This window comes from Topomyia yanbarensis, chromosome 2 (assembly GCF_030247195.1).
Source record: "Topomyia yanbarensis strain Yona2022 chromosome 2, ASM3024719v1, whole genome shotgun sequence".
Lineage (NCBI taxonomy): Eukaryota > Metazoa > Arthropoda > Insecta > Diptera > Culicidae > Topomyia > Topomyia yanbarensis.
The window spans coordinates 408535405-408548746 of NC_080671.1; the positions used below are offsets into that span (position 1 = coordinate 408535405).

General features: G+C 38.1%; 2 protein-coding genes across 3 annotated transcripts in view; one reads left to right on the forward strand and one right to left on the reverse strand.

Annotated features, from left to right (window-relative positions):
• The first annotated feature begins 263 nt into the window (after positions 1–263).
• On the forward strand, positions 264–2544 carry LOC131685049 (D-aminoacyl-tRNA deacylase). Its single transcript, XM_058968438.1, has 4 exons — positions 264–303; positions 364–439; positions 597–687; positions 2097–2544. The coding sequence occupies exons 2-4, from the start codon at positions 397–399 to the stop codon at positions 2506–2508; spliced, it is 546 nt and encodes a 181-aa protein (XP_058824421.1). The 5' UTR covers positions 264–303; positions 364–396; the 3' UTR covers positions 2509–2544.
• A 71-nt stretch (positions 2545–2615) lies between these two features.
• The window catches only part of LOC131685048 (ras association domain-containing protein 8), a 231983-nt gene continuing 221256 nt past the window's right edge, over positions 2616–13342 (reverse strand). For both annotated transcript variants that reach the window (XM_058968437.1, XM_058968436.1), the window contains one exon: positions 2616–13306. In XM_058968437.1, coding sequence (XP_058824420.1) covers positions 13203–13306 — 104 coding nt within the window. In that variant the 3' untranslated portion in view covers positions 2616–13202. The remainder of the gene's footprint in view (positions 13307–13342) is intronic.

Sequence of the window (13342 nt, forward strand, 5' to 3'; positions counted from 1 at the left end):
TTGAAACGGTTGCATTTGTATAGTTCCTCTAATCGATGTTGAAATAAGAAGTCATATATGGTACGGCCCGTCAGTACTTCGAACCCCGGGGCCCGGCGCGGCTCTCGACGGCCCTGGCTTTCCTGACATATGTTGTTCTTCCCAGACTTTTAAAATTATTATTGCAGACATTTGAAAAAAGTACCTGGCATCTCTGGCTGAACTTCCTTATACCGACCCTGCTTTTAACTGTCAATATTTTATTTTTGTTACCTAGAGGATGACAGCGAGAAAAGTCAAAACAAACCGAAGTTTATTAAACCGGTACAATTGCATATTATTTTTGCATTCATTTATGGCATATAATAATGTTTATTTGTACAGGACTTATCAAACGAGTTGACAAAATCATTCAACATGAAGGCAATTATTCAACGTGTTACATCGGCCAAAGTTACAGGTAAATAACCACGAGAAATGTTAGTGGTAAGCTACCGTGAGAGGCGAAGCAATACCCATTTATCTTGGTTTGCACACTTCACTGGTGCACCAGTGAAAATTAAAGCTTTATAGTAGACAATGTATACAGTCGATTTATTTAATATCGATTTTTTCAGTCGGTGAAGATCTGATTAGTTCAATTGGAAAAGGTCTATGCGTGCTAGTGGGGATCTCCAACGAGGACAATGCGAATGACGTAGATTGGCTGTGAGTATTCAATGTTTTAAGCTCAATCGATAACATATGTTAAGAGCTCATATTCAATTCAGCTCGGCAAACTTAGAAGCTAGTTTTATTTTATCTAGGAGTTTCATAGTGGAACTGGAACTGAATAAATCACGTCTCCAGCAGAGCGTTTTATTTTACAATTTTGAAGTTTTGTTCTAAAATTTAGAATTGGTATACACCGCTGGTCTATTTGTAACTTTAAGGCTCAAGAAACTTTTTTTGAGCATGTGTAATAATAATTGAAGGTTTGGGGGTATGCGCAGGAAGAATTACGTACAGCTTTAACACCGGTTTATCCATATAATTCAATTTATTAGATTGTCACGATTCAAATTATGCAAAATATTTAGTAGAAAAACAATTGGTCGAACGGAATGGTGCTTTTGAAAAAGTAGTGTTTTTTTTTTCATTGCCTAGTTGTGTGCCATGCCCCAACACAGTAGTAGTAGTGTGACAAAAAATCACACCCACTGTTGCAAAAGCACCATTCAGCTAAGTCGATCGTTTTTCTAGCAACTATTTTGCATAATTTGAATCCTAGTGATCTAACATATCAATTGATATTCTTATTTTAGAGTATTGAAAAGGTTTTATATGGATAAATCGATGGCAAAGTTGTACACAATTTTCCTACGCAAACTACCAAGCGTTCAGTTCTTACCCACGCTCAAAAAAGGTTTCTTGAACCTTAAAGAACGTTTAGAACCTTGTTTTATGTATATGGAGAGTATTCAGTACACACAGTCAGACTCGATAGATTGGAGAAAAATAATTTTGAGTCCGGTAACGCTGAAGGTGGCATGAATTTTAGACTAAGAAAAAAGACCCACTAAAACTGCTGCAAGGAAGAGCTAGCCCTAGTTTTATAACTTTTAGTTTTAATTTTAAGAACTGTTAAAAATTATGAATCTAGAACTAAATCTCTCCCGAACATGCCCTCGCCCCAACAAAATGACGTAGTATACAAAAAATGCGTGTAAAGGCGAATAATAGCTCATTTTGTGTCTTCTGCTTTGTTTAGTCTAACTTCTATGAAAATTATTGATACGCCCTTTAATATCCAGCATTATTATATAGTTATTTACAATTATGTTTATGATTTTTTATTTATTTTTGATAAATTTAATCTGTTGCTGCTTGTTTGCAATCTATGAACTTACGACAATGTGAATTGTTGCTTTTGTACTCAAAATTCGTGCAAACCTAAGATTTGCAAATCGATTCTTGAAAAAATTCAGGAGTCAATAATCCGGACCTGTGCGAATGATCTTAGGACTAAAAACTGTCCCGATATGAACAGACGAGATTAGGCCCAATTCGATTTCATCTTAGGTTATTTTTGATAATTCTTGAAACTTCAAAAAATAAAACTTTTACTCCGGTTGCAGTGCTAAAAAGCTACTCAACATCCGCCTATTCGAGGACCCGGCCGGCAAACGATGGTCCCAAAGCGTCCTGGACCAGAAGCTGGAAATTCTGTGCATCAGCCAGTTCACGTTGTACAATCGGATGAAGGGTAACAAACCGGACTTCAGTAAGGCGATGCAGGGCACGGAAGCGCAAAGTTTATACAGCTCGCTGCTACAGAAACTGGCCGCCCAGTACGAGTTGGGTAAGATTAAGGATGGCAAGTTTGGTGCCCTAATGCAGGTACACATTCAAAACGATGGTCCCGTAACGATAGAAATTGAATCTCCGCCGCAAAGCCAACAGGAGCTGGATAAGCTGAAAAGGGCGAACGAACATAAGGCTAAAAGTAAAAAGGGTTGCGAGGCTGTGAGGGAAGGGGAAGGACAATAAATTCGAAGAACGTTCAAAATCTGCGTGATGTTTAACTTCCAGAAATATTTTTATTTTCCTTTGAGAATTGCCATTTTTCTTTCTGTGTTCGTAAATATACAATCAAATATAGTTTTATCATTTATTTTACAATAGCCGCATTTGCATTCGGGTGATTTACGAAAAAATAGTTGTCTATACTAAAATTGCCTACGTAACGGGAGGAGCGATACGTAATTACAACTAAAACATCGGAAACACGTGATTATACGCGAATGTATTACAATATATAGGACTGTTTAATATAAATAGTTAAGTAACGTTGAAATCTATGACACACAACTGATCTGCACCCTAATAAAGACTGTTTTTGATTTTCAACTTATTTCGTGACGCTAGTTTTTTGATATGCTGTTGAAGACGTCAATGTTTCGGATCAGTTGTAGGTTGATTCTGACCATAGAAATAACTACACTTAATACAGTCGAAAAAAGTGGATTGGTTTGCGTACTGCAATTTATATTTATATGAGCTTTCAGAACAGCAAAAGTGGGCTCGGCAAAATTGTCCCCGTCGGGCTGATTATTGAAACGTACAACTAGTTTGATGATGGTGTATGAAAAGAGATCTCAATAAGCTCGTTTAGCAGTAATCGTTTGATTTGTTATTTATAGTGTAGCGCTGATGTGCCATGATTTATGCGAACAATAGTCAATGTTTTCTACTGGTTAACCAAAAATTTGCAAAAAGATTAGAAAAGAATACTTTTATTCGTATATTTTTGCTTTTAGCGGCTTCCTACGTTTCGTGTTTCGAAACCTGTTTTTTCTGGTTTGACAAGCTTGGTGACGTTACACATTAAAAGGGATCGTTGATAAATTAGTTACCGTTTACAATGTACTTGATAAATTTTGCTAAGTATTGTCTGTTCGATTACAATATTTTATGCTGACGAGCAATCGGGTTATTTCTATCATTCATTATGAACGTTATCAGTTAAGAAGCGTGCTATCTGTTGAGATTTATTTACTAAAACTACTTTAATAAACCATTTTTTTTGCAGGGTGACTGGGCAATAGATCATCCGGTGCACTTCAAAGTAAGTGGGTTCAAATCCTGTTACAAATCGTTATTTCTAATTTATTGTTCAACATAGCGGCTGAGGGTGCGATATGAAGATCTTATGTGTAAAGGAACATAACCATTATTATGAGATCTCACACGCTTCTTGGCTTCGCGAACGGCATCGATATTTTTGGCTTTGATCGTAGAGCAGTATAAGCCTTTTAAAAGCGACTGCGAGGATCTCAAACTCCATTACACATTTTGAATGGTATCAATGAAAAAAGTTTAACACATACATGCGAGATTTCGAATACCCTTTTATTTAGAAGTTTGCGATTTTGAAAATTGGTACACAGCGCCGACTGTACAACGATAAAGTTAGAATCCCCGTATATAGAGATGGTGACACAAATGCGGTACGCCAACACGATTTGACACTGCGCACATCAGATAATTCTGGAGAAGTGGCCACCGATAAGAAAGATAGTGAGAGGAACTTCTACGCTTGTATATCCAACCACGTTTGTGAGGTGAGAATGTATCCGATAAAACCTTTGCTCTCCTAACCCTCCGAATTACAGCAATCCAGCGTGTTGTGTATCGTTTAGTCAAAGAACACTAGTTTTGTACAGATGGTGTATCCATACGTGTCAATTCGGAGGTAAGTTGTTCCACTATGGAAAACCACACCCAGAAATATCCTCTACTATAACAAACTTATGCTTAATCAATGACACATCAAATACTTACTCAGCGACGATTGCGCCTAGTCCCTCCAAACCAACAACCAGTACCACCAACAAAGAAGCAAATGCCGAAGTAGACGGATACACAATGGCGACCGGAAAAAGAACAAGAAACAAACATGAACTTCTGACCGTGAACATAAAGCAGTAGCAGTAATTTTAGTGTTATTTTTCTATATCGGAAACCCACGGCTCAGTCAAGCTAACGCATTGAGTCGTGACAAACGTAGTTACTTTAAAATCACACAGTTTACATACTAAACAGGGAAACGTCTCCCTTTGTCATGAGATATGTTGGTAGATTCACAGTAATTCTGTCTATGTTCGACTCCTACTAGCAGAAGACGGAAGATTCTTCCGTAGGATATTATTAGCGTATTTCCCCAAAATTCCACGCGGCCTTTCCCGATTGAAAGGGACAGCCGCGCTCCATGAAACACTGCGCTTAGCCCATCTGTCATAATATCGCGATTTTGCATAACGAAGGGCTGAATGATAACACATGTTGTTCCAAAAAACAGCCCTGCGTTATGTAACGTTTTGTGCAGGTAGATTATACCGGGTGCAAGTGGTGCCAAATTCATCACGTTCGGTTAAAAATCAAAAGTTCTTTTTTAAATTTTAATGCTAAAGATTTACGATTGACAACTCTCTTGTTCGTTTGGAATGACATTGACAGTTAAATTGGAGGTCCAAACGGAACATGGCGTCTCTTTGTTTTTCTCTTTAGGAGAATCCTATTCGACAGCGCCCGCAACGGGCCAATGAAGTTGTTGTAGCGGTAAAAAAAGTGTTTCCGATAACCCGAATACGGAGAGACCATTGACGGTGCACGCTACCGTTGGATTTTGGTGCACTTTGTCCACAAATGCCACACCGCAGCCGCTACAATCAAGTTCTTGCAGAGCAAATTCCCAGGATGCACTGTCTGCCCGCAAAAGAGCTGCTTTTTGTGTATCAAATGGGGGTGGTCATTTAATCGACGTTGTTTTCTAAACCTGGTTTATAATAAATGGCATAAAATGTCCTAAACAAACTTGTTTACTTGTGAAAATCGGCTGCAAAATCAGGGTGGCCAGATAGAATTCCTTAATAACGGTAGGGTCACTAAAAGTTTATCGGTAGTTAGCGGTAGGCCGGGTTGTTGTCCCAAAAACGTAGTATTGACATAGGATTGTAAAATACTGAAAACACAGATCTCAGACCAAATCCAACCCAAAAATGAATGTTGAGTACGATGTATCCTAAATCAATGAAAATCGGTAGTTTTCGGTAGGGATAACAAAATATCGGTAGTTTTCCCTTGGTCGTCTGTGAATTGGTAGGGAAAACCAAAATCGGTAGGACTACCGATAAATCGGTAGGACTACCGATAAATCGGTAGGACTACCGATAAATCGGTAGGTCTGGCCACCCTTTGCAAAATGGCGGAGTTCTTTTTGATGAAATTGTACTCTGTCAGATCGTTAGAATGCTAGATTCGGTATTGTGGTGTTTCGCTGGTTAGATACTTTTTATCTGATTTGCTTTTTAGCTGGACCTTCACTAATTCAAATAAAAAAGCATCTGAATGTCAAAATCTCATGTCAAATTTACTTTGATATTTAATCCGACAATAATTAGAGATGTGAACAGATGCATTTACACTACCAACATCTCTTTTGGAGAGTTTTTGACATTTGTCAATCGGTCCAACTAGGGAATCAAATTAGTTAGTTGGACCTAAGACAAGACGTGACAATCGGCTTCTTATTTTTTCTTCGACGTTCTTCTTTTCGCACATTTTCACCCTGCCGAAATCTTCCGAACAGTGTTGCTGTTTTTATTATTAAAAATGGAGTCTAGTTAATTTATTTTAAGCCGGCAATATTTTGTATCTTTATTCTACTATATTGATGAAGGGCACGGTTTTTTCATGTCATGAGTGTTTAGTATGGTTTGATGAAACAATTTTCTGAAAATTTTTAGATTATTATGTGGTTTCTGTCTTATTTTTGTTAAATTTAATCAACCACATATACGGTAAATGCATGATAATTACTTGTTTTACTTTGCCACACAATTTCTGATCAATTTAATAATTTTTTCTTTTTTAGCGATTATAATTTTATTTGTCAAAAGCAATGGCAATCTTTTCCTATAAATATAGCAACACTGCTATCCATCATTTCACTATCCCTGCAGTAACATTGCGTACGGTGCAAAAAGTCAGAAATAACCAATCAGGAGCTGGAACATTCTGACGTACAATTGGAACAAAAACGGCCCTCCCTATTGTCACGTCTTGTCTTAGAGTTGGACAATGCTGTGGCCCAACCAGCGAATCCCAGCTGTACTTGACAATCTGTAACTGTATTAGTGTGTTCGACGATTGGTTTTCCTCCACCTGTTATAGGTGGAGAAAAACAAATCGAAAATAACTTTTCACTCAGATTATTTTCATGATGAAACCTGACCAACCGGCATTGTACGTCTTCGGAATGGCTTTTACAGCGACAAAGAGCATTTCAGCACCATTATAAATACTAATACCTATAAATGAGGACACCGCGAACTGCATTGTAGCATTGCTTTGACATTGCTCGGGTTTGTGTCAGTGGAATGTTATACAACGTATATTGTATTCACATGCCTATGTGAAGTTCTTTAAACCATTACATCCGAAGTCTTTCTTCGGAGGAATTCATGTTCACTGCAGCATATTCGCTGACACTAAAGTCTGAACGTATTTGTTCAAACAGGACGGTTTTGTTTAATTTTGGTGCGCTACATTCGATTTTTATATTAAAATATATTGAAAAGAAGCATTTATTATCCTTTAGGGTGCCTCAAAAATGTCTATTTTATCGGAATTGTTCCTAAAATTCTGTATATAATTTACGTGCACCAAATCTAAATTTTTTTTGCAAGTATCTCAAACATTGAACTAAATAATAGATCTTTATTTTTACCATTTTTTTTTGTTAACCATTTTTGGTTAACGACCTATTGAGTCAATTTGTCAACAGTTGTTACGGCATTTAATTAGCAAGGGACTGGACAAGGTGAAGTATATTTTTCAATATTTAGAGCCATAGTACTCAAGGGAGAGCAAGGAGTTGAAGAGAGAAAGTTTAGAAAAGCGTGGAAGGATCATATATGCAAGCTTAGAGCTCACCGGCGACTTAACTTTTTGTCTGCTACCGTAGGAGTCAGGGTCTTTTGGCATTAGAAATGCGAATCACCTGGGTCTACGGCATGTCCGGACAAGCGTAAAGTAACTTGTTACTTCATGCTGTCGGAACCGACAAAAAGTTAAGTCACGGTAAACTTCCACACTAAGCATTTGCGACGTTGAAAGACTAAATATATAATACGCAATTTTTCAAAAAGAATTATTATTTGATTAAAAATTGAAACAAATAGAAACATTTTTATAAGGAAGGCAAAAGACATACACATGAGGGATTGGTTTCAACATCAGAGTAGCAAAGATCGTACCAGGGGAAGGGAAGAGAGGGCGGACAACAATGACAGGGAAAAGAAGAAATTCGCTGGGAACTCTTTTGAGACCTGATTGCCAGGTAGAGAGAAGAACTAAATTTGGGTATCTATGGTTGTTAAAAATATGTATATGAGAGACATATAGGGGATATCGAGGATATCCAGCACATCTTGCAGTGGAATGAGGCCGGTTAGCATAGATCTGAGGCTAGAACACTAGCGGCACGACCAGACAACATATTTAATGTCGTGAAAACCTCTCTACACGACCCCAAAATCCCCTTTAACCAAGACTTGTTGATACTTTTGGGATCTCTAAACTTCCATGGTTCCATGAAATTTCTAGCGTCCTCTGACAAAAAAATATTGAAAAACTCGTTGAAATTATGCTATCTTTCATAAAAATGACATTCTAATGCCTAAGCGTCCGCCTTCTCATTACCCACAATAGAGCAGTGCGGGTAATGACTCAAACTAATATTTGCATCTGGTAATCTGGCATGATTTTTCAGATAAAGCACTCAGGAACTCTCATATTTTCCCCAGAAACTGTAACGATGTAGTCGCCCTCGCCACTCCACTACTGTTATAGTAAATAGCATAGAAGCTATGCATAGCTGTCATCTTCTGATGAACGTTACGGTAATGTACTGTAATGCTTAGCGCGAGCATTTATGCTGTCAGATAAAAATGTGTGTTTAAAAATAATCAATTCGTTTACATACAGCATTATCATTTCATCGTGAAACGTCGATTTGAATGAATGGATGGATCTACATCGAATGCTGTTGTCACCGAAAGATTATTGGTTGCGTGTATTTCGATCAAAGGTTAAATCGAGTACACAACGTAGGGCCTAGCCATCAGTTGAAACAATCTCGTTAATCCGTCGACGAACCGGTGCCAATAACCACGTTTTTCAGCTTTCGTCAAGCCACTTTGTGTTTCTAACGTCACGTATATTCGGAATAATTCGGGCGATTCGACTTTAAAAAAGTCCTTGTAAGACATTTTCGTGTACCATTCTGAACGCTCTCTGGTCACCACGGAGTGGGAGACCGTCCACTGTTGCTCGCACCGGGTACTCGTTTCGTCTGACATTTAATTGCAGTGTATAGAATCAAACCAGTACAAACCTTGTACGTTTCCACCGCAAGAATTTCTTGTTTTAATTCGATTGTTTCGGATATAGTGGACGCGTAGCTCTTGCAATCAATGGGCTCTCTAATTGTAGCGAGGTCGAGTACAATAATAAATCTAAAGCGTTTGGCCGTGCAAATGGAAAATATCACGCAGTTAGATAGACCGTGAGAATTGAAGTCTTCTAAAACCAGCTGAGGTGCGATGTATATGGAAACAATACCAATAAGTCTTTGCCTTTGATTCGGTCGTGACAAACGACAACTTCAATACCTGGTACCGATCAAAGGTTAATCCGATTGAAAGAACAGCACATTTTGATCCCTAACAGTGTTTTCCTGGCCCTGGCGAATAATATTGAAATTGTGGAAGATCTACACTGGAAGTTAACCAGGTTTTACACAATGCAAATGCATGGTGTAAAACCTGGGAAAAAATGTAGGGACTGAAATGTAGGGACACTTGGCGTTTTTGATGTCCTATGTGATAATTCCTGCTCTTTTCTAGGATTCCCGAGACCAGGAACCACTTATTTTGGTTTTGTAACAGCACCCTTCAAGGGACAGTCTCAGGCTTTTACGAGGAAGCTAAGGAGAAAAGGCTATTTTTCTCCTTTGAAAATGTATATGGTACACTAGAAAATGTTCCCACAATAGGATGGTCAGATTCTCACTCTTTAGTGAATGAGGAAGCATATAAAATAATCATGGCCGGTAGCGTAGCCCTACTTAGCAATTCTTCTTGTAGCGTTCTTTAAGTGTTTCGTTTTTTCCCCCAAATAATAATTATGTGGAATATGTTAAGATATCGTGCAGAGTCTCTCTATAGTAGGAAAGCTTTTAATAGTTCTCTTCGCATTTTCCACACCATGCCTTGTTTCTACAATAGGTAGCTGTAGGCCCAATGGTTTGCGACGAGGGCAGTTCATTCCTCGCGGCACAAAAAGATGAACAGGTAGACGAGCCCCGTTAAAAAAAAACAAGGTGTAGAAGAATAGACCCTGCGAAAGGCTCGATATGAGGTTGATGAAAAATTAGCGGTTTTCTTAGATTTTTACTGAACGCAATTATTTGTAAACCAGAATTTCTACTGCCTAAAGCAAAGGGTTCTTAAAGAATCCAACCTTATACTTTGCAATTAGGGCCCCCGTAGGAGACTACACCATCAATCTCTACTTCCCAGGCGGGTACATAAACAAGACTTCTTCGTACATGGCCGAGTGTTTAGTTAGATCCCGCATATATCGATGATGTTAAATGGCTTATATTCGATCCGGAAGAAGACATTCCTGGTGCCAGTTGTATTAGATGGATATAATTTGTATCGAAAATGGACTTATCGGCATTATTTGTGCCACCGCAGATATACCCAAATCGACCTCCATTGAGCCTGAGGGGATGTTGGTCGTTGGAGATACCTTGCCGTTAGCCAACACTATCATGCTGGCTTCAGTACCTGTGAAAGGTTTTATCGTTGGGAACGGAAAATTAATGCATCGAAATTTAAAAGAATGGAGTAATTGGTAGTTAGCTGTGCAACATTTGAAGTATCAGCAATCAACGAACACATTTTCGCTAAGCCGTCGGCCCGCTAACAAAGGGTGTTTCCAAATAGCCACCAGATATTATTCGGGAATTTTCCTGTTCACTTACATACGCCAGGTCTGAACTTTCATCACCACTGCCGGCCCTGCGTATTGTACAATGTTAATTTTAAAATCGAAATTCCTAACCCCTCCCGAATTTTTTTTCTGGATTCGCTCCTGATTGTACTTTAACTTCTACTACACTTTAAAATTTTAGTCTTTAACTGTACGCAAAAGTTTGACAAACAACTGTTGTCAACTCATACATTTTGACAGCGGTTGGAGCTTGACTCAGTTTCGCTTTGGGCAGGAGCTGCATTAGTGAAGATCTATGGGTCGTATGCTGACAGGGAAGGGGAACAAACGACGCGCGCGTGAAGAATATAATCGCTGCAACTAAATTAGTTATGGAATTTGCTGGCAACGAGAAATATACCATAGTAAATATTGCATTGGCTTACTAAGCCGAACCGAGCTTCAATTTCATTAATTCTCATCAGCTTAATCCGTGCTCCTAGGGGTTAGCTCAGAAACACAAAGTGTTTTTGTTTTTGGAGCTAGTGTCAATCCGGCGCTAGCTTAGTCCTGTCACTAAGTTAGTGTCGGATTCTGATGAGACGAAGTCGATACGCAAATTCCATAACTATTTTAGCTTCAGATGTTTGTTTTGAATTCGTTCACATTCCCAATGGACCTATATCTCGATCGAATACTAAATCTTGAGATCACAACATAGTTCCGAATAACGTGAAGCGCTATGCAATTCATTAATAGATACAGTCAGTAGAAATACTTCCGATTGCTCGCGACAATAACATGTGATATAACATTAGCTCGGTTTGTTGATATTATTTGATCGATTTTTAATAGTTTGATATTCTGATATTGATAATTTTTTCTTGCATAACAGTTTAGTGTGCTACTCGCCAGTATAAAATATATATTTTTTTCCTTAGTATTTTTGCATAGAGATATCTTTCTTTGTTCTAACAATATAGCAAGCCGCCGTTGGTAAATAGCTCAATTCCAAATCAATTCCTACGGAAGCAGAAAACGAAATCCTTCTTGTATAATAGAGTATGTAGAGTATGAAACCTTTCGATTTGCTGTCCTGTACTTATATTGTTCGGTTTTCAAAAGTAGAATTTGTTTGTATATGTTTGAAAAATAGATACTGCACACAACACGCACACAGTTGTGTTTCCTTTTTTATTTTGATGTGTTTGGGCAGTTGAAAATCAAGCTAAAACCAAGTGTGCTTTTTCTTCGTGTAGGTGTAGCTAGTGTGTAAATATTCTGCGTGTTTGTGTGTCATGCGATAGAACACGAGTCTTGTGTGTGTCTGTGTTTCGATAACTGTGTTCGCTAACTATGTGCTGTTTGCTTCCTTTGATTTAGGTGGTTGAGTTGCATCGAACACTCGTCGAACGAGTTTGAGTGGTGTTTTTTTGATATTGAATTCAATTTTTGAGTACTCTTGGTATTTTATTCGCTTATTTCATTGTATATCTTTTATATGTTTGTATTTAAGTTGAAATCTTGCGCTCGCCATCGACCGTAGCAGTGCTCTTCATTACCCTATACGATACAGTCTATCAATAATCTATTTTGATAATTAAACACTAACTAAAGTACATTACGCACTAGAACAATGTGCTGCCAAAACAGTGTCTACAACTTAGATGAGAGATGGCATTTGTGTTAAACATTTATCGAGTAATCTAATGAGTTTGCGTTTATTGCTCGTAAAACGTTGCTTGCAAAATATAATCTGTCAACTACTCTACTAGCTAAAAGCTAAGATTAAGACAAAAATAAAACCAATTTCTTTTGCACTTGCACGCTTCCGAGAAGTCGAGTTCCACCATCCTCGACCGGTATCGGTTCATTCGAAGATTGTGAAGGACGGCTTCGATATACCTTCGCACGTTAAAATAATAAATATATCATTTCTAAAATAACTTTGACGATTAAAGTAGCTTTATGGCTTCTGTACTACACTCTCTTGAATTGAATTGAAGCCACCAATTCAATGTAAATAAAAACAACGCTATCAACAGTAAGAACTGTTTGTCTGGGTTGAGGAATGATTCAGTTCCCGTTTCAATTCTTCTCAATGGTGTTTTAACATCAATAATACGAAATGTTCATATCTTTTGAGGCCATTATTGCATTTTGTGGTGTCTTTGTTTGTTTTGTTTCGCCAAAACGAAGGGAATGTTTTGTTTTGTGTTGTTTTACCAAATGGACAAAAATTAAGCGTGAATCTAAAACCGATTCGAAAGACTGATTTGATCAGCATAAAATAAGTGAATTGGACCCTTGGGAATTTTTACTCCCCTAGATAGGTATACGAATTTGATAGAGTTTGATTGGTTTCTCTTCACGAAAGTGTCCCTATCAAAAATAGTACGTGAAAAACTTCAAAAGTGTATAACGTAATAATCTGCGTGTAGAATAAGTGTATAAAACGAGGCCATTGATAAAGATACGTTTTGTGTCTAGTAAGTTTCCAAGGCCATCTGTGTCGGTGCCTTAAGCGCTGCGTGTTTCGGTTCGGTGCATAAGGCCCTACGCCCTGTAACTATTAGCAGCAAACCTTTAACTTTTAGCGTGTTCAATTTCTTATAACAATATCACAATTGGTTGATTAACTTATTGCATGCCACTGCTGCTTGTATTTTGCTGTAGTTCACCTACACCCAGACTCCGTGTGGGTTTTTGCTGGTTGGAACCGCATTTTCCAGCTGCCTTGGCGATCCTATCATTCTTCGGGTGCTACCGGGTTTCACCGTACCAACTATTGAGTGAGAACAAAAACGTTAACAAAATTCAG

Coding starts and splice junctions, on each gene's coding strand:
- LOC131685049 (XM_058968438.1), top strand. CDS start 397: ATGAAGGCAATTATTCAACGTGTTACATCGGCCAAAGTTACAG. Junction 440..596: donor TACATCGGCCAAAGTTACAG/GTAAATAACCAC, acceptor CGATTTTTTCAG/TCGGTGAAGATCTGATTAGT. Junction 688..2,096: donor GCGAATGACGTAGATTGGCT/GTGAGTATTCAA, acceptor CTCCGGTTGCAG/TGCTAAAAAGCTACTCAACA.